This window comes from Dendropsophus ebraccatus, chromosome 2 (genome assembly GCF_027789765.1).
Source record: "Dendropsophus ebraccatus isolate aDenEbr1 chromosome 2, aDenEbr1.pat, whole genome shotgun sequence".
Classification (NCBI taxonomy): domain Eukaryota; kingdom Metazoa; phylum Chordata; class Amphibia; order Anura; family Hylidae; genus Dendropsophus; species Dendropsophus ebraccatus.
The window spans coordinates 12818971-12839360 of record NC_091455.1 but is presented as its reverse complement, the minus strand read 5'-3'; the positions used below and the strand labels follow the sequence as shown (position 1 = coordinate 12839360).

Genomic DNA, 20390 nt, shown 5'->3' with positions numbered 1-20390 from the left:
ATTTGAATTAAATTATTTACTTGATATATTTAATATTCAAATTCTACTTAGTTACTTAGTTTTTAGCTGCAACTTAGTTGAAAAAAATTATTTTTACGTACGGTTTATAATTTTGTTCCTAATGATTCAGTGAACATTAGAAATACAAATAATAAACCACTGTAAAATTCCTATAGCTAGGCACTTTTTGTCAGTCACAATGATAATAATAAAAAAGGACGTCCAGAACTAGAAAAAACGCGGCTACTTTCCTTCAGAAACAGCGCCCCACCTTCCTTTGGGTTGTTGCTAATATTACAGACTGAGCTTTATTAAAATTAAAAGGAGCTAAACTGCAATACCTAACTCAACCTGCGGACAAGGGTGGCGCTGTTTTTGAAGAAAGCTGCCAAGTTTTTATAATGCATCAGCAATACAAGAAAAGTTCCTGGGGTAATTCAGATTTAATGTCTTTCCTCCTTCCCAGAATATCTTCTTCAGCTTCCAGTTTTGCATCCTGGAAATTCTGGACCATCAGGCAATGCATTGTGTGACTATAGTTTGCATTGTGTGACTATAAAGGCTGAAGTCTCACATGGTGCAGAATGACACATTTCTAGCAGTAGTTCTCACCTTTGGACCTATTGGACCTATAGGACCTGGAAGGCCGATATCCCCCTAGACACAAAGAAGACACTAATAAGTACATGTAACTTATCTCACACCAATGCTGAACATTCACTGTATAATATATAATAAACCCATCGATTCTCATACATAGATAGTCCTGCTCCCAGCTGTAACCAGTGTAGGCAATGCTCTGTGAGCTCTGCAGCCTGGACCCCAGACTGATACATTGTATATAGCTAGTCCTGCTCTCAGCTGTTTCCAGTGTAGACAATGCTCTGTGAGCTCCAGACTGATACATTGTACATAGCTATTCCTGCTCCCAGCTGTATCCAGTGTAGACAATGCTCTGTGAGCTCTACAGTCTGGACTCCAGACTGATACATTGTACATAGCTAGCCCTACTCTCAGCTGTATCCAGTGTAGACAATGCTCTGTGAGCTCCAGACTGATACATTGTACACAGCTAAACCTGCGCTCAGCTGTATCCAGTGTAGACAATGCTCTGTAATCTCTACAGACTGATGATAACCAGGAGACAGACATTTCCTATACATATTCTGTAATAACTCACCTTTTCTCCAAAAGGGCAGTTAGAGCAGTTGAGGACGTTCTCGGGGCGCCTCTGTTCGGCCACAGTCGGGGTTGTCACCACAGGTGGCGGCTCGGTGACTACAGTGAGCACACACTGGAGGGGACACAAATAGAGGATGGTCAATGATTGGCTTTACTATAGCAACAAGCAGACCGCCTCCCGATGTCGGCTATCGGGGCAGACGTGGACTGGCCATACTGGATTTCATCCTCCATCCTTTGGATTCTATTACTACTGGTACTACTATTACTACATTTGACCAGTCCACCTCCGTACCAATTGCGGCCAGCTGCCCCTATGCGCTGCCACCCAACAATCCCGCCTGCCAGACATCTTCTGAACACTCCGCTCCTCTGTCTATGACTGCACCCTGAATCATCCCTGGTAGTTTTGTATTGACTCCCAATATTGACTCTCAGCTCTCCTGATCTACTACTCCATCCGCCACCATTTCTCTGCCCTAAGGCCCCTGAAGTCCTCCTGCCACCAGTCAGCGACTACTCTGAGGGCCGGTACGCATACCTTATAAAATGGCTATTAGTAAAGAACAGGAGGGTTCCTTAGAACCAAGCTCCTTCCAGGGTGGTGGTACTGCTGACAGCCACCAAATATTCAGAAGCCAAGGATAGAGAACCGTCACCCCTCCAGCTGGTACAAAACTACAACTCCCATCATGTCTGGACAGCCAAAGCTTTGGAGAGCCTGAGGGTCCCCCTCACCATGTTCTAAGCCGAGTGAGTGTGTATGGGGTGGCTGTCAGCAGTACCACCTCTCTGGGGGGAATCCCTGAATAGGTGTCAGTTGTATATGTAGAATCTGTAGTGTACTATGCCGGATGATAAGAGAGTAACGCACCACCCACTATACTTGCAGCTGTCACAATGTTACGTCTGTATGTGGCGCCCTCTTATGGCAGGTTAGGATACAATTATAGACAAAGTATTATCCAATGTCTTACAGGTCCGCTGGGGATATCACAGCAGGTCTCCAGCTCGGCGTGCCGCGAGTCGCAGTATATGACGATGCGCTGAAGATCAAACTGCAAAACAAGCAGAGAAACATCACATGGTCGAGCGTCCATCACAGATAGGGGAGCTTTGTATTCATTTGCCTTAATACAGCATTGTATCTACTCTCGCTCTATCTATCTATCTATCTATCTATCTATCTATCTATCTATCTATCTATCTATCTATCTCCTATCTATCTATCTATCTATCTCCTATCTATCTATCTATCTCCTATCTATCTATCTATCTATCTATCTATCTATCTATCTATCTTCTATCTATCTATCTATCTCCTATCTATCTATCTATCTATCTATCTATCTATCTATCTATCATCTATGTATCTACCTAACTATCTATCTATCTATCTATCTATCTATCTATCTATCTATCTATCTATCTATATATCTATATATCTATCTATCATCTATCTATCTATCTCCTATCTATCTATCTATTATCTATCTATCTATCTATCTATCTCCTATCTATCTTCTATCTATCTATCTATCTATCTCCTATCTATCTATCTATCTATCTATCTATCTATCTATCTCCTATCTATCTATCTATCTATCTATCTATCTATCTATCTATCTCCTATCTATCTATCTATCTATCTATCTATCTATCTATCTCCTATCTATCTATCATCTATCTATCTATCTATCTCCTATCTATCTCCTATCTATCTATCTATTATCTATCTATCTATCTATCTATCTATCTATCTATCTTCTATCTATCTATCTATCTATCTATCTATCTCCTATCTATCTATCTATCTATCTCCTATCTATCTATCTATCTATCTATCTATCTCCTATCTATCTATCTATCATCTATCTATCTATCTATCTATCTCCTATCTATCTATCTATCTATTATCTATCTATCTATCTATCTATCTATCTATCTATCTATCTATCTATCCTATCTATCTATCTATCTATCTATCTCCTATCTATCTATCTATCTATCTCCTATCTATCTATCTATCTATCTATCTATCTATCTATCTCCTATCTATCTATCTATCTATCTATCTATCTATCTATCTCCTATCTATCTATCTATCTATCTATCTATCTATCTATCTATCTATCTCCTATCTATCTATCTATCTATCTATCTATCTTCTATCTATATCCTATTATCTATCTATCTATCTATCTATCTATCTATCTATCTATCTATCTATCTATCTATCTATCTCCTATCTATCTATCTATCTATCTATCTATCTATCTATCTATCTCCTATCTATCTATCTATCTATCTATCTATCTATCTATCTCCTATCTATCTATCTATCTATCTATCTATCTATCTATCTATCTATCTATCTTCTATCTATATCCTATTATCTATCTATCTATCTATCTCCTATCTATCTATCTATCTATCTATCTATCTATCTCCTATCTATCTATCTATCTATCTATCTCCTATCTATCTATCTATCTATCTATCTATCTATCTATCTCCTATCTATCTATCTATCTATCTATCTATCTATCTATCTATCTATCTATCCTGTCACATGAGAACGTATAGAACTCTCATATCTGTTATTACTCCTATGCACTTACATCTACAGGAACACTGTCGTAGAGCCGTTTCCCGATCACAGTCCTTCCCTGGATGTCGATATTTTCTCGTTCTTCGATGGGGACAGTCATGACCAGCTTGCAGTCGATATAAAGGGTGACAGTCTTTGCCTGGACGCTCAGAGCGATCTTATGCCAGTTCCGGTCAAACAGGTCACTGACTTGGCTACTGCGGAAACTAGCCTTGACGGCGTCCTTAGTGACTCCCACCGAGCTGTACTCCAAGACCTTGTTCTCGCCGTCCAGTCTCAGTGACACCTACAGAGGAGGAATAAGATGACAATTTATATTCTTCCAATACCAATGGTATCTAAAAAGGTCAATGGCCTCCAACACATTACAACTGCAAGATAATAGAGCAACTTTTTTTTGACCTCCACAAGAAGAAAAGTTTTTGTCATGTGACTGAAGGTAAATTTTTTTTATATAAGTTTAGGACTTTATGTAGTCAAAAATTTTCATTGAGGCCAGTACAGAGCCTTGGACCAAAATCTCAACACAATGTTTTCAAATGTTTAATTGTTTTCAAATGAACTAGTGTAAAAAGTTATACAGAGTAGTCAATGACTTCTATTTAAAAATTTCCAGTCTTCCAGTACTTATCAGCTGCTGTATGCCCTGCAGGAAGTGGTGTATTTTTTCCAGTCTGACAAAGTGCTCTCTGCTGCCACCTCTGTCCATGTCAGGAACTGTCCAGAGCAGGAGAGGTTTTCTATGGAGATTTGCTGCTGCTCTAGACAGTTCCTGACATGGACAGAGGCGGCAGCAGAGAGCACTGTGTCAGACTGCAGAGAATACACCACTTCCTGCAGGGCATACCGCAGCTGATAAGTACTGGAAGACTTGTAAATTAAAAAAATGTATTTACTACTGTATTTATACTGTATAACTTTCTGGCCCCATTTACTTTTTCACCAGTGTACCCCTTTTATGTCAGCATCAATATTAGGCCCTATGGGCAAACTTGGAGAGTTTCCAAGTACCTTTGTGAAGTAAGAGAAAATTCTGTCACCACTAGGGGCAGGTGACTGCATAATAATTTTTCTGTCAATGAGAGATGAACAACCACCTGTAAAGGGAGCTCCCCCTCGTGGCAGCGGCAAACAGGCAGAGTTTTTTCATTTAAAAGTATTTCCCCAAGTTATTAGTTGACGGCCTATTCTTACAATATCATATAAAAATCACATTTTGTTGGGGTAAAAAAATTTAAAAAATAAAATAAAAATGTACCTGTGGGATCCCATACTTGTCGATAATCTGCCAGATGTACCAGTCTTCCCTCCTGGAGGCTTTCCTGAATCTGAATGTTGTTACAAATGCGTATTCATCCGGCAATCCTTGTGGAAATATATCCCTGGGGGAAACAATAGTAATAATGAGGATTCCAAGATCTCTTCTGTCTAGTCACAATTTATTTTACAATTGTACAAATCTATACTGAGTCATGTAGAAGAAGAGGCTGCCCGCTCTGGGGACTCTACAAAGTATAGGAGTATAAAGGAGTATAAAGTATAGGAGTATAAAGGAGTATAATGTATAGGGGTATAAAGGAGTATAATGTATAGGGGTATAAAGGAGTATAAAGTATAGAGTATAAAGGAGTATAAAGTATAGAGGTATAAAGTATAGGAGTATAAAGTATAGGGGTATAAAGTATAGGAGTATAAAGGAGTATAAAGTATAGGGGTATAGGAGTATAAAGTATAGGAGTATAAAGGAGTATAAAGTATAGGGGTATAAAGGAGTATAAAGGAGTATAAAGTATAGGAGTATAAAGGAGTATAAAGTATAGAAGTATAAAGGAGTATAAAGTATAGAAGTATAAAGGAGTATAAAGTATAGGAGTATAAAGGAGTATAAAGAAGTATAAAGGAGTATAAAGGAGTATAAAGTATAGGAGTATAAAGGAGTATAAAGGAGTATAAAGTATAGGAGTTCTATAAAAAGTTCGGAAAGAAAACTCAGCAGCACCACCTAGAGGTGACTCTTCTGTAACATGATTTGTGTTATCAGCCAAACCTGAGACATCAATAGGCGGCGCTCCACAGAGAAGGGTGGGTGGTCGTGGTACATACTTTGTGGTTCTGCAGCTTATGGTAGGGGGTCTATAGGGGGCGCTATATCACTGGCAGCTTATATAAGACCTCCGCCTTAGTGGAGCAAATGTAATACACCAATGGACTGCTGGTTGTCAGTGGTTCTCCATTACGGCTCCTAGAGAAGACCCTGAGGAGAAGACCACCCTCTTTGATATTTCTACAATGTGCAGTATCAGTTTTTGTCACTTGTTGAAAGGCCATTGTGTATAATGGATAACACAAGTTGGAAGGATCACATGTGCCTAGGGTATAAGGGCGACATCTCGATGATCAGAAGCCTCTGGGCCAAAGCCATAGGTCAAATCGTTTTTTTGATCCTGGGGTGAAGCCTGGGGGTGGGGGCTCTAGATTGATAGGGAGGGACTCCCCTGACTGATGGCACAGATCACCCACTTTGAGCGCCCACCTCTGTGCTACCCAAGCCGAACATCTAAGATAATCTACTGTCCAGTTCCATCACGGTGAGGCTCATGGACACATGTCCACTCCCAGTGCTTCATTGTCATCTTCTCAGGACCTCCTGTAGCTGCCACCTAAACCTACACTCTCTGGGAGAAGCTTGGGTGGCATACTAAGCTGACGCCAGTGCGTCAGTTCTTAGAGAGTAGAGGAGCAGGAAAACATATAGTGTATAGCTTGTTGCTTAGAGAGTGGAGGAGCAGGGAAACATACAATGTATGCCTCGCTTCTTAGAGAGTGGAGGAGCAGGGAAACATACAATGTATGCCTCGCTTCTTAGAGAGTGGAGGAGCAGGGAAACATACAATGTATGCCTCACTTCATAGAGAGTAAAGGAGCAGGAAACCATATAGTGTATAGCTTGTTGCTTAGAGAGTGGAGGAGCAGGGAAACATACAATGTATGCCTCGCTTCTTAGAGAGTGGAGGAGCAGGGAAACATATAATGTATGCCTCGCTTTTTAGAGAGTGGAGGAGCAGGGAAACATACAATGTATGCCTCACTTCATAGAGAGTAAAGGAGCAGGAAACCATATAGTGTATAGCTTGTTGCTTACAGAGTAGAGGGGCAGGGAAACATACAATGTATGCCTCACTTCTTACAGAAGAGAGGAGCAGGGCTTCCTGTCTTTGACAGGTGTCCCTACTCCTGTTCTGATTCGTCCACTGTGAATTACAAGAAAAAAATCATATTTGATTCCTTCAGAATTGAACCTTTTATCTCTCACTATCGGACCTATCTCTCTAAACTATCAGACCTAGTTTAGCCCCATCATCTGCCCCTTCACCCCATCACCTGCCCCGACCACCTGACCAGCCGCCTGACCGCAGCTTCCCCCCCCCCCAGACCACGCTCAGCCGAGGGCTTATCACCTGTCAGGCCGCCGCTGCCCCCTCACACATCTTCTCTCTCCAGCAGGCACAGTGACGTCATATCATTGCGTCTGCTGGAGGCAGAAGATGTGTGCGGGTGAAGCGGCATCCTGTCTTCGCAGGCTGGAGAAGAGGAGACAGGGACCCATTGTATGTATGATGGTGAGTATAATGTTTGTTTTTTGTGTGTGTTTGGCAATGCAGGGGGGGGGGCAGAGCACAGGGAGATTATTACTAAGGGGCAGAGCACAGGGGGGGATCATTACTATGGGGACAGAGCACAGGGGGGATTGTTACTATGGGGACAGCACAGGGGGGATTGTTACTATGGGCACAGTACAGGGAAATTATTACTATGGGGACTACACAGGGGGGAATATTACAATGGGGCAGAGCACAGGGGGGATCATTACTTTGGAGACAGCAAAGGGGGGATTATTACTTTGGGGACAGCACAGGGTGATTATTACTATGGAGACAGCACAGGTGGCATTATTACTATATGGGAGAACAGCAGGGGTCATTATTACTATATGGAGGCACAGCAGGAGATCCTACAATACCTAGTGACTTTACTGCACATGACACAAAAAAGTGGAAGTTGTAAAAGTGCGGAGCCTAAGATGTTTGTCTGGCAGGTTCAGAGGAAATGAATTGTTGCTGCAAGAAATCATCATGGTGGTCCAGGCCAGAAGGAGAGGAAAAGGAAAGTGACGCATCAGAACAAAGAAGACGTCACCTGTGAATCACTGAATTACTTTTTTTGCCCCCTCCCCCCGACATCACTTGAGGCCCTTTTAGCAAGATTCACCCTGTAGTTCAAATTACCTAGAAACGGCCCTGCCAATAATTTACTCAATAAATTTTAAATCTAAATATTCTGTATCCCTTTAAGCTCAGAGCGCAGTCGGATTTACAATTATATCAATTCTTAGAGGAAACAAAGGGCGACTTGAGCTCTGGGAGGAATGAATCAGCGAGATATGAGAAGTCCTGGTAATATTCTCCGGATACTTCTCCCATACCGCGGCTATGACTACTGCCCTGATTAGACACATTAAACAAGAATCAGATGATCACGTATGACACGATGGGACGTACCGCAGGGATCAGGCGCCTGCCGCCTTACGTGACTTCTTCAGGTGATTACATCTTACATAAGAACAAATCAAACCCAACATTTCCCGAACTTCACTCTTCTTTTTATAGAAAACTTCAGAATCAGAATCCTAAAACATAAAGGATTTCATGTCTCCTGTATCCAGTATCGGCGGCTCCTGGGTAATTGCCCGGTAATCCCAATCTTATAGGACTGGAGGATGAGGACGGAGGATTACAGCACCAAATGCTCACAGTGTCACCTCATATTCTGTATGAGAGATGTAACCCCAAAAAACAGGAGGTACATGGGTAATAACTAAGTAGAAATGCTTACACCTGCAATGGTTAAAGGGGTACTCCAGAGAGAAAAAATGTTTTCAAGTCAACTGATGTGAGAAAGTTATAGAGATTTGTCATTTACTTCTTTTTAAAAATATCCAGTCTTCCAGTACTTATCAGCTGCTGTATGTCCTGCTGGAAGTGGTGTATTTTTTCCAGTCTGACACAGTGCTCCCTCTCCCTTCTCTTTTAACTCTCTCCTCTCCCCCCCCCCCGCCTCTCTCTCTCTCCATCTCCCTCTCTCTCTACATGTCCCTCTCTCCCTCCCTCTCACTCTCTCTCCCTCGCTCTCTCTTGCTCTCTCTCTCTCACCCCTCTCCCTCTTTTCTTTCTCTCTCCCACCTTCTTCTTTTCCTTTTCTCTCCCTCTCTCTCTGTTTCTCTCTCTTCATCCTCTCTCTCTCCCCCTCTCTCTCCATCCCTCTTCCCTCCTTCTTTCCCCTTTTTCTCCTCTCTCCCTCTTACCCTCTCTCTCTTTCTCTCTTCTTCTATCTCTCCCTTCTTTCAGCTCTTCCTTCCTCTCTCTCTCTCTCTCTCTCTCCCCCTTCGTTTCCCTCTCTTTCTCTCTCGCTCTCCCTTCTCTCACTGTCTCTCTATCCGATCTTTCAACTCTCTCTTCCTTCTTTTCTCTCTCTCCCTTCTTCCCTCTCTCTATCCCTTCTTTTCTCTTTTCTTTTTTTCTCTCTCTCTCTTTCCCTCTCTTTCTCTGCCTCTCTCTCTTGCTCTCTCTCACCCTCTCCCTCTTCTCTTTCTCTCTCCTACTTCCTCCCTATCCCTTCTTTTCCCTTTCTCTTTCTCGTTCTCTCTTTTCCTCTCTCTCCATCCTCTCTCTCTCTCCCCTTCTCTCCTTTCTCCTCACTCTCTCTCCATCCCTTTCTCATCTCTCTCTCTCATCATTCCCCCCCTTCTTTTCTCTTTTTCCCCTTTCTCTCCCTTCTTTCAACCCCCTCTCTCCTTTCTTACCTCTCTCTCGCCCCCTCTCTCTCTCTCTCTCTCTCCACCCCTCTCTCCTCTCTCTTCTCTCCATCCCTCTCTTCAATCTCTCTCCCTCTCTCGCTCTTCCTCTCTCTCTCCCTTCTTTCAGTTCTCTCTCTCTCTCTCCCTTCCTTCCTTCCTCTCTCTCTCTCTCTCTCTCTCTCTCTCTCTCCTCTCTCTCTTCTCTCCATCCCTCTCTTCAATCTCTCTCCCTCTCTCGCTCTTACTCTCTCTCCCTTCTTTCAGTTTTCTCTCTCTCTCTCCCTTCCTTTCTCTCTCTCTCTCTCTCTCTCTCTCTCTTTTTCTTTCTCTCTTCCTTTTGAACATTTGCATAACAATCATATACGTATATACTGGATTCACAATCAGAGAGGTAGGAATCAGGGAATTACAAGACTTTGTGATTCTTGTGATTTTCCTCTGGACTGTTTATTGTTTGTGCGTCCCTTTAATTCCCCTCTTGGTCTGTGAATCTATTAACATTTGACATTCTCACCGAGTTCCTTCCGTCTGGCACAATAAATAAAGCACGATCAGTATTTAGTGACGGGGAACTAGGTGGGTGTGATGGAATCTCACATTGACCGCTCTGTTATCCTCTGAATCAGGGGTCTCTGCCCGGCGCTCTACAAGTCACAGAGTACAAACCCTAATAAGTAACTTTCTCCAGATGGTTGGTAAATGGAAATATAGGGGGAGATTTATCAAACATGGTGTAAAGCGAAACTGGCTCAGTTGCCCCTAGCAACCAATCAGATTCCACCTTTCATTCCTCACAGACTCTTTGGAAAATGAAAGGTGGAATCTGATTGGTTGCTAGGGGCAACTGAGCCAGTTTTGCTTTACACCATGTTTGATAAATCTTATCCATAGTGTTTGTGGGCGGCAATAGGGACCGGTGCAAAGTCAGGCTTAGGGGGCTTTATGTTGAGTTGCCCACGATCTATTAAAGATGGTACCAATAAATTTCCCTTGATGTCATCTCCTGAACCCCAATATACAATCCATAACACTGATACATGTGTCTCCCAGTTTTTCAGGTAATTCTTTGATCCTAAATCCTCACCATTTTTTTTTCAGATCAACTGGTTTCAGAAAGTTTGAAAGATTTGTAATTTACTTCTCATACCTATCAGCTGCTGTATGTCCTGCAGGAAGTGGTGTATTCTCTCCAGTCTGACACAGTGCTCTCTGCTGCCACCTCTGTCCGTGTCAGGAACTGTCCAGAGCAGGAGAGGTTTTCTATGGGGATTTGCTGCTGCTCTGGGCAGTTCCTGACATGGACAGAGGTGGCAGCAGAGAGCACTGTGTCAGACTGGAGAGAATACACCACTTCCTGCAGGACATACAGCAGCTGATAAGTACTGGAAGAATGGAGGTTTTTAAATAGAAGCAAATTACAAATCTGTATTTTTAAGTTTTTGGTACCAGTTGATTAAAAAATAATACAAAAAATAAAATAAAAAATAATAATAAATATATAATAATAATAATAATTTGCCAGAGTATCCCTTTAATGTATTGTTTTTCTGTGCTGTATTCTTATCTCTAACACCCAAGCCTCCTTGTTCCTTCCTGCCTATAGGTTGGTGCCAACCTATCCAGAGCTGATGATCTGGGTGGAGATGGATCGGCTGCCCAGTATACAGAACCTTAAAGTCCCAGTATATAGAACCTTACAGTCCCAGTATAGAGAACCTTACAGTCCCAGTATAGAGAACCTTACAGTCCCAGTATAGAGAACCTTACAGTCCCAGTATATAGAACCTTACAGTCCCAGTATATAGAACCTTACAGTCCCAGTATAGAGAACCTTATAGTCCCAGTAAATAGAACCTTACAGTCCCAGTATATAGAACCTTATAGTCCCAGTAAATAGAACCTTACAGTCCCAGTATAGAGAACCTTACAGTCCCAGTATAGAGAACCTTACAGTCCCAGTATAGAGAACCTTACAGTCCCAGTATATAGAACCTTACAGTCCCAGTATATAGAACCTTACAGTCCCAGTATAGAGAACCTTATAGTCCCAGTAAATAGAACCTTACAGTCCCAGTATATAGAACCTTATAGTCCCAGTAAATAGAACCTTACAGTCCCAGTATATAAAACCTTACAGTCCCAGTATATAAAACCTTACAGTCTCAGTATATAAAACCTTACAGTCTCAGTATATAAAACCTTACAGTCCCAGTATATAGAACCTTATAGTCCTATTTAATAGGTGAAATTGTGACAGTGATTTGGTTCAAAAGTAGCTCTGTCTTATAATATAATATACAACCCCTTATAAACCCCTGGGTGGTGGACTCACTCAGTTCTCTGTACGATAGGAAAGGTCCCTAGACGCACGTAGGAGCTTTGGACCCCGGGCTCTTTCCCTCCGACGATATCTTTTACGTTGAATAATTCCATAAGGTCAAAACCTGTCACAAGATAAGAAGAGACAACGCAGAGAACAGATTATTTCACAATCCACAACTATAGAGGCAATTGACATCCATTCTCGTGACTGATGGACGTAATTGATCGGCAGGTTATCCTGTCAATAGTCTTGGGTAACCCCTTTAAGTGTGACATTTTTTACTTTCTGTCTGGTTGAAAATACATTCTGATCTTTGGGGAGGAGGCGAAAGACCAGGTGAAGCAGAGCAGATTGATATACATATGTCTGGGGAAAGATTCTTAAGAACTATTTATTTATACATTAAAACCCCTGGTCATTCTGGACTTAGGAGTCCAGTGGGCGGATCTAATCACTGATAAACAGCTTTATCTGTATGAGCGTGTATACAGAGACTACAAATATACATATCAATCTGCTCAGCTCAATCTGCTCTAAGACATGGTGCTGGCAGATTAGATTGTATTTTGAATGTTATGATTTCCCTTTAAGGATAAAGGCGAAGTTTACCAAGTTTACCATGCAGATCACACAACTGCTTTAGCTCTCTGCTGTTTCTGCATCTCAACAGAACTAGCAGAATTTCCCCTTGTTTTTCCCAGGAGTCCACAGGATCTACCTATCTATTATCTATCTCCTATCTATCTATCTATCTATCTATCTATCTATCTATCTATCTATCTATCTATCTCATATCTATCTATCTATCTATCTATCTATCTCCTATCTATCTCCTATCTATTATCTATCTCCTATCTATCTATCTATCTATCTCCTATCTATCTATCTCCTATCTATCTATCTATCTATCTATCTCCTATCTATCTATCTATCTATCTATCTATCTATCTATCTTCTATCTATCTATCTATCTATCTATCTCCTATCTATCTATCTATCTATCTATCGATCTATCTCCTATCTATCTCCTATCTATCTATCTCCTATCTATCTATCTCCTATCTATTATCTATCTCCTATCTATCTATCTATCTATCTATCTATCTATCTATCTATCTATCTATCTATCTATCTATTTACAGTATCTATCTATCTATCTATCTATCTATCTATCTATCTATCTATCTATCTATCTATCTATCTCCTATCTATCTCCTATCTATCTATCTATCTATCTATCTATCTATCTATCTATCTCCTATCTATTATCTATCTCCTATCTATCTATCTATCTATCTATTTACAGTATCTATCTATCTATCTATCTATCTATCTATCTATCTATCTATCTCCTATCTATTATCTATCTCCTATCTATCTATCTATCTATCTATCTATCTATTTACAGTATCTATCTATCTATCTATCTATCTATCTATCTATCTATCTATCTCCTATCTATCTCCTATCTATCTATCTATCTATCTATCTATCTCCTATCTATTATCTATCTTCTATCTATCTATCTATCTATCATCTATCTCCTATCTATCTATCTATCTATCTATCTATCTATCTATCTATCTCCTATCTATTATCTATCTCCTATCTATCTATCTCCTATCTATCTATCTATCTATCTCCTATCTATCTATCTATCTATCTATCTATCTATCTCCTATCTATCTATCTATCTATCTATCTATCTATCTATATCCAAACTATCTATCTCCTATCTATCTATCTATCTATCTATCTATCTATCTATCTATCTATTATCTATCTATCTATTATCTATCTATCTATCTATCTATCTATCTTTCTCCTATCTATCTATCTATCTATCTATCTATCTATCTCCTATCTATCTATCTATCTATCTATCTATCTATCTCCTATCTATCTATCTATCTATCTATCTATTATCTATCTATCTATCTATCTATCTATCTATCTATCTATCTATTATCTATCTCCTATCTATCTATCTATCTATCTATCTATCTATCTATCTATCTATCTATCTATCTATCTCCTATCTATTATCTATCTATCTATCTATCTATCTATCTATCTCCTATCTATCTATCTATCTATCTATCTATCTATCTATCTATCTATCTCCTATCTATCTATCTATCTATCTATCTCCTATCTATCTATCTATCTATCTATCTATCTACTATCTATCTATCTATCTATCTATCTATCTATCTATCTATAGTATCTCCTATCTATCTATCTATCTATTATCTTTCTATCTATCTCCTATCTATCTATCTATATCCAAACTATCTATCTATCTATCTATCTATCTATCTATCTATCTATCTATTCATCTATCTATCTATATATCTATTATCTATCTATCTATCTATCTCCTATCTATCTATCTATCTAATCTTATTAGCTATCCTTATATCAGGATCAATAAGAATATAAATCCCACTTGATCAGCATATATAACTCTATTGTCTTGAAGCACAATAATTCTTTATTGTCTGAGTGTAACCAACTACAATGTATCGACGCTCCCAGGCAACGTTTTTTATTTCTTGGAAATGTCTGAGTCTTGGTGCCCCCTGCCCTCATGTGAAGGTCACTTATTACAATGCATATGGATATTACTAATTTCCCCAAATGACGTCCTCTTAGCCGAGGTATTATGCACAGAATGGGCTCCCCCATTAATAATGTGACTCCTCGGCTCCGGCACTGGGGACACACAGACCCTTTGCATGGACGTTCAGTGGTTTATGTGAAACTGAATTAATGTCCAGATAATTAAAATATATTGTTAAAGCAAATCGCCCCTAGTGCTATGTATCCAGATTCCATTTCTTAATGCATCTATGTAATGGAAAGGAAAATTTATGGGATTTTTACCACAAGAATAATAGGATTTTCATAGTACTAAAGTGCAACATACTATGTGAACCAATCAGATCTTAGCATTCCTTCTGGAAAGAACTTAGTATAAAACATTCCTACCACTAGGTGGTGTTCTTGCCTGTTAACAGCACACCATGTGGTCAGCCAGGGTATTGCATGGAAAGTATAAATTTTAGTGCCTACATTTTTTTTATATCTTTCTTATATTGTTATAAACAAGTAACAATCATTACTTTTTGAGTCATTATAAACTTATTTCCTTTATTCTTTAGGGGTGTGATAAAACATCTGATTCATTTAAAGGGGAACTCCAGTGAAAAAAAAATTCTTTCAAGTTAACTGGTGTCATAAAGTTATACAGATTTCTAAATCACTTCTAAAAATCTCAGACCTTAAACCTGCTACCGGCTCAGCCGTCTTAGACCCCATATCTGTAACCGGCTTAGACCTCACACCTGCTACCGGCTTAGATCTAATACCTGCTACCATCTAAGACCTTACACCTGTTAAGGCTCAAACCTTATACCGGTAACCGTCTTAGACCCCATACCTGTAACCGGCTCAGACCTCTCACCTGCTACCGGCTCAGACCTCACACCTGCTACCGGCTCAGACCTCACACCCCATACCTGCTACCGGCTCAGACCTAATACCTGCTACCGGCTCAGACCTAATACCTGCTACCGGCTCAGACCTAATACCTGCTACCGGCTCAGACCTAATACCTGCTACCGGCTCAGACCTAATACCTGCTACCGGCTCAGACCTAATACCTGCTACCGGCTCAGACCTAATACCTGCTACCGGCTCAGACCTAATACCTGCTACCATCTCAGACCTAATACCTGCTACCATCTCAGACCTCACACCCCATACCTGCTACCGGCTCAGACCTAATACCTGCTACCGGCTCAGACCTAATACCTACTACCATCTCAGACCTCACACCTACTACCGTCTCAGACCTCACACCTGCTACCATCTCAGACCTCACACCTACTACCATCTCAGACCTCACACCTGCTGCCATCTCAGACCTCATACCTGTCACCATCTCAGACCTCACACCTGTTACCATCTCTGACCGAGTGATTAGCTGCTTCTGTGTCCGACTATTATTATTTCTCTCCTACATTGATGGAGGTTTTATGTAATTAAGTGACGTGACTAAACATAGAATAACGTTGCTTTGTAGCGCGTTGCCTGCGGAGCCTCTGATGTTCGCCTTGTCAGCACTACTCCCTAGGAACCATCCAGCTTTACTTTTTTTCTCGCCTCTCAGGATTTCACTCCAGGAAACTTCTCCAAACACTAAATCTGTATTGGAAACGACTGTATAATTCAAGTGTTCTCTTCACCCCGGAAAGTCTATAAAAAGTGATTTAGTCGGGTCCAGATGGTCTATCTACTATTTATAATCGCGGGATTTGAGGCCGTTTTTATTTCTGTCCTTGCCGGTTGGTGATTCTGGAAATAACCCACAGTCGTAGATTTCATCGACTGCTGAGAGGTATTTAGAGCCATTTATAGGAAGTCACGATTAGGGGCCCCGGAGTCCTGTTATATTCTCCGCTTGCTAATATTAACTGTAATGAATGAGAGAGATCGGTGTGACTCACGTCAGTCGTGTCATCTCCTGACAGATTATCTACAGGCTCCTCTAAAAAATATTATGGATTCCCCCATGCTTAGAGGATGTCATAGCAAATACACAAATCAGCAAAACAGTGGGAGCTGAGCTGCAGTAACCCAGCGTGGCCACTACACACTGTATGGCGCTGTTCTCTGTACAGCCAGGAACTGCGTCTCCCATGTCGACACATCACCAATCTCAAAGTCCTTAAAAAAACCTATAGTGGCGGAGTGGCATCAAATATCCTAAGAAAGGAAATTATTTTATAAATGGAATTTTTATTTATTGATTTATTTTTCCATCAAGGAGTGGAAAAAAATTTGGAATCAGCTTGTAGGTTGCATTTCTGGCAAAATAAATAAAAATAGAAAAATTGCTAGTTATTTGGCATGTAAAAGGGAGAGAACTGATGGACCTTGTCAAGCTGTGGACCTGGTTAACCCCTTAAGGTCAATGCTAATTTTCGTTTTTGCGCTTTTGCTTTTCCTCTTTATGTTTATAAGGCCTTGGCTCTTGCATTATTTCCCCTACAGACCCACATGAGCCCTAATTGTTTGTGACACCAATTGTACTTTGCACTGGCAGGCTTGATTTTCCCATAAAAAATGCTGCAAAACGGGAAAAAAAATCATTTTTGCTGTCAAATAAAAAAAAAAAAAGGAATTTGTTTTTATTTCAGGGAGTTTTGTGTTTACGCCGTTTGCCCTATGGTATACGATAACAGCGATAGTCAGTCAGTATAATTACAGCGATAGTCAGTCAGTACGATTACAGCGATATGTAACTTGTATAACTTTTATTTTATTTAATGGCTTTTAAAAAATTAAAACCTTTTCAAAAAATCTAAATGTGTTTAAAATTGCTTTATTCTCATCCTTATAACGCTTATCATTCTTGGTCTATGGGGCTTTGTGAGGTGACGTTTTTTCCGCCATAATCTGTACTTTCTGTATATGCGACTGTTTGATCACTTTTTATTACAATTTTCTTTGCATTTGATGTGACCAAAAATGCGCACTTATGATAATTTCAATAGTTCTGGCGATTACGCAGCACGTGGCGTAATTTGTTTATATTTATAAAATGATAAAAGGGGGGTGATTTTGACTTTTATTAGGGTAGGGGATTTTTTATTAATAAAAAACACTTTTTTTTTTTTTTCTTTTTTTACATTAACTTGAAGTCTCCCTGGGGGACTTGTATATACGCAGCACTGATCCATTAAATCTGTGATTCATTGCCCGGGCAGAAGAACAGATCTCCCTCCTACAATCGCATCACGGGGGGGAGATCCGTCCCACTAGACACCAGGGATGTGTGGAGGAGACCATTTAAATGCAGTTGTCAGGTTTGACAGCTGTATTTAAATGCTTAATTAGCCGACGCGGCAACAGGACCCACGCTGGCTAATAGAGGCGCTCCCCAGCTGCAGATAACTGTCAGGAGTGACGCCGTTCAGAGCAGGGTACCCGGCGGGACTCTCTCTGAACCTCCCTCGCGGTATGTCATGGGACGCTAAGGAGTTAAAGGGGAACTCTGACTAAATTTATTTTTCTTTCAAATCAACTAGAGTGAGAACGTTAGATAGATTTATAAGTCACTTCTATTTATAAATCTCCATTCTTCCAGTACTTATCAGCTGCTGTATGTCCTGCAGGAAGTGGTGTATTCTTTCCAGTCTGAAACAGTGCTCTCTACTGCCACCTTTGTCCATGTCAGAAACTGTTTAGAGCAGTAGCAAATCCCCATAGAAAACCTCTCCAGCTCTGGACAGTTCCTGACATGGACAGAGGGGGCAGCAGAGAGCACTGTGTCAGACTGGAGATAATACACCACTTCATGCAGGACATACAGCAGCTGATAAATACTGGAAGACTGGAGATTTTTTAATAGAAGTAAATCTCAAATCTTTTACACTTACACCAGTTGATTTGAATAAAAAAAAAAGTCCCCCTTTAATTGACAGAAAACATGGCATTAATGAACAGTGAAATCCCAACCACATTAATGATTTCTTACTAATCGGAGGGGCCTTGTTTCAAGGAGCCAGGATAGATCTTTCTTAATTTTTCCATTTTTTGAGGGATTCTCCATGAAAACAAGTCCTAAAATGGATGGAACTTGTGTCCCGAGTGTTTGTTTCTGTAGGGGGGGGAGGGATTGTGGGCATAACTGAGGTTTACTAGGTTGGACCCTAAGATGTAACATTCATATATAACAATGGGGGGGGGGGTGTCTGGGGCCTGCTCCTTTAAATCTGCTAATATTCTGTAATTATTAACTAGAATATAGACTGATAATCTTTTGCCATCATAATTTACAATGATATAAGTATGGAAACCAAACCAATGTGTATATTTAACCATGTCTACATGGCCGCTGCCTGTCCTGACCTCCTGTCCCCCTTGTTATTTGGTGCTTACTCCATTTATTTTGCAGCTGTTGTTAAAGGAGACAAATCAGGAGGCCGTGACCTGGGGAAAGGTCTATACCTGGTTGTGGTTGGTTATAAATAAAGAAGGCACAGTCCCTTAGGCTGCTCCTCTCCTGGCTCAGCCTTCTGTCAAACCGGTTAGAGACCCAGTGGGTCCACATCTCCTGTTGGCCTTAAAGCGACTCTGTACCCACAGCCTGATCCCCCCCAAACCCCTTGTACCTTCGGATAGCTGCTTTTAATCCAAGATCTGTCCTGGGGTCCGTTCAGCAGGTGATGTAGTTATTGTCCTAAAAAATAACTTTTAAACTTGCAGCCCTGTGCCCAACGGCCGGGGCTTGTAGTATCTGTGGCCTAATTTTGCACCACCCCTCCGTCCCTCCTCCCCACCCTCCTCATCATTAGGAATGCCACTGGAACATTTTCTCCTGTCTGAACATTGCACAGGTGTCTTAACAATCCAGCCCATGTGCCGTGCTGACACAGCTGATGAATAGGAGGCAATCTGCCTGATGCATTCCTAATGATGAGGAGGGCGGGGAGGAAGGACAGAGAGGTTGTGCCAGCCTAATGCATACACAATCTAGGCCACGTCCGTTGGGCACAGGGCTGCCAGTTTAAAAGTTGTTTTTTAGGACAATAACTGCATCACCTGCCGAACGGACCCCAGGACAGATCTTGGATTAAAAGCAGCTATCTGATGGTACAAGCGGTTGGGGGGGGGGGGTAGATTGTGGGTACAGAGTCGCTTTAAATACTAAAATTTCAAAGCTAACAATAATAATAATAATAATAGACATATAATAAATAATAATAATAATAATAATAATTAGACAAATTATAATAAAAAATAGTAATAATTGATTGTTGTTATTGTTATTTTCATATTGTTGCATCTCATTGTTATTATTTTTCCCTCTATTATGACGGCTCGGACAATGAGGTCACATGACACGCACTTCATACCTGGGATTTCATCTCTTTCTCCGTTCTTGTGTGTGAAGCGATTTCCCTCAATTTTTACATTTGGACAAAGGACGTCTGGAAGAAAAAAATGAAGCGGAGGTTAGAATATTTCTAGAACATTTCAATGCAGCGTTCTGTTACTATAAATTCTCCTGTCCGTGCTCTGTATCGGCCGTATCAGGAATCCCTCGCTCCTCAGCCCGGTCAGCACTCACTTCTACTATCACAGGTGCTAAGTGAGTGACATCCGGCTCTGGAAGCCTCACTGGTTTACATTGTTCCTCTCTTTCATTCTAGTACATTATGCTGCGTTTACACGGAACGATTATCGTTCGAATTTTCGCAATAACTATGGCATTTGAGCGATAATTGCTCCGTGGAAACACAGCGAACTATCAAGTGACGAGCGAGATATTGTTCATTTTGATCTTTCAACATGTTCCCAAATCGCTGTTCGCTAAAAATTCGCAGATCGCTTCGTGTAAACAGTCTTTC

At 40.7% G+C, this 20390-nt stretch overlaps 1 protein-coding gene across 4 annotated transcripts in view; it reads right to left on the bottom strand.

Moving 5' to 3' along the window:
- COL22A1 (collagen type XXII alpha 1 chain) overlaps positions 1-20390 on the bottom strand; it is a 226443-nt gene that overhangs the window by 129408 nt on the left and 76645 nt on the right. For 3 of the 4 annotated variants that reach the window (XM_069957064.1, XM_069957061.1, XM_069957062.1), the window contains 7 exons: positions 19896-19970; positions 11980-12091; positions 5052-5175; positions 3804-4079; positions 2160-2240; positions 1181-1294; positions 613-657 (listed from right to left, as the gene is read on the bottom strand). In XM_069957064.1, coding sequence (XP_069813165.1) covers positions 613-657; positions 1181-1294; positions 2160-2240; positions 3804-4079; positions 5052-5175; positions 11980-12091; positions 19896-19970 — 827 coding nt within the window. Of the gene's footprint in view, positions 1-612; positions 658-1180; positions 1295-2159; positions 2241-3803; positions 4080-5051; positions 5176-10244; positions 10318-11979; positions 12092-19895; positions 19971-20390 lie in introns of those variants that run through there. The other variant, XM_069957063.1, reaches the window with a different exon arrangement.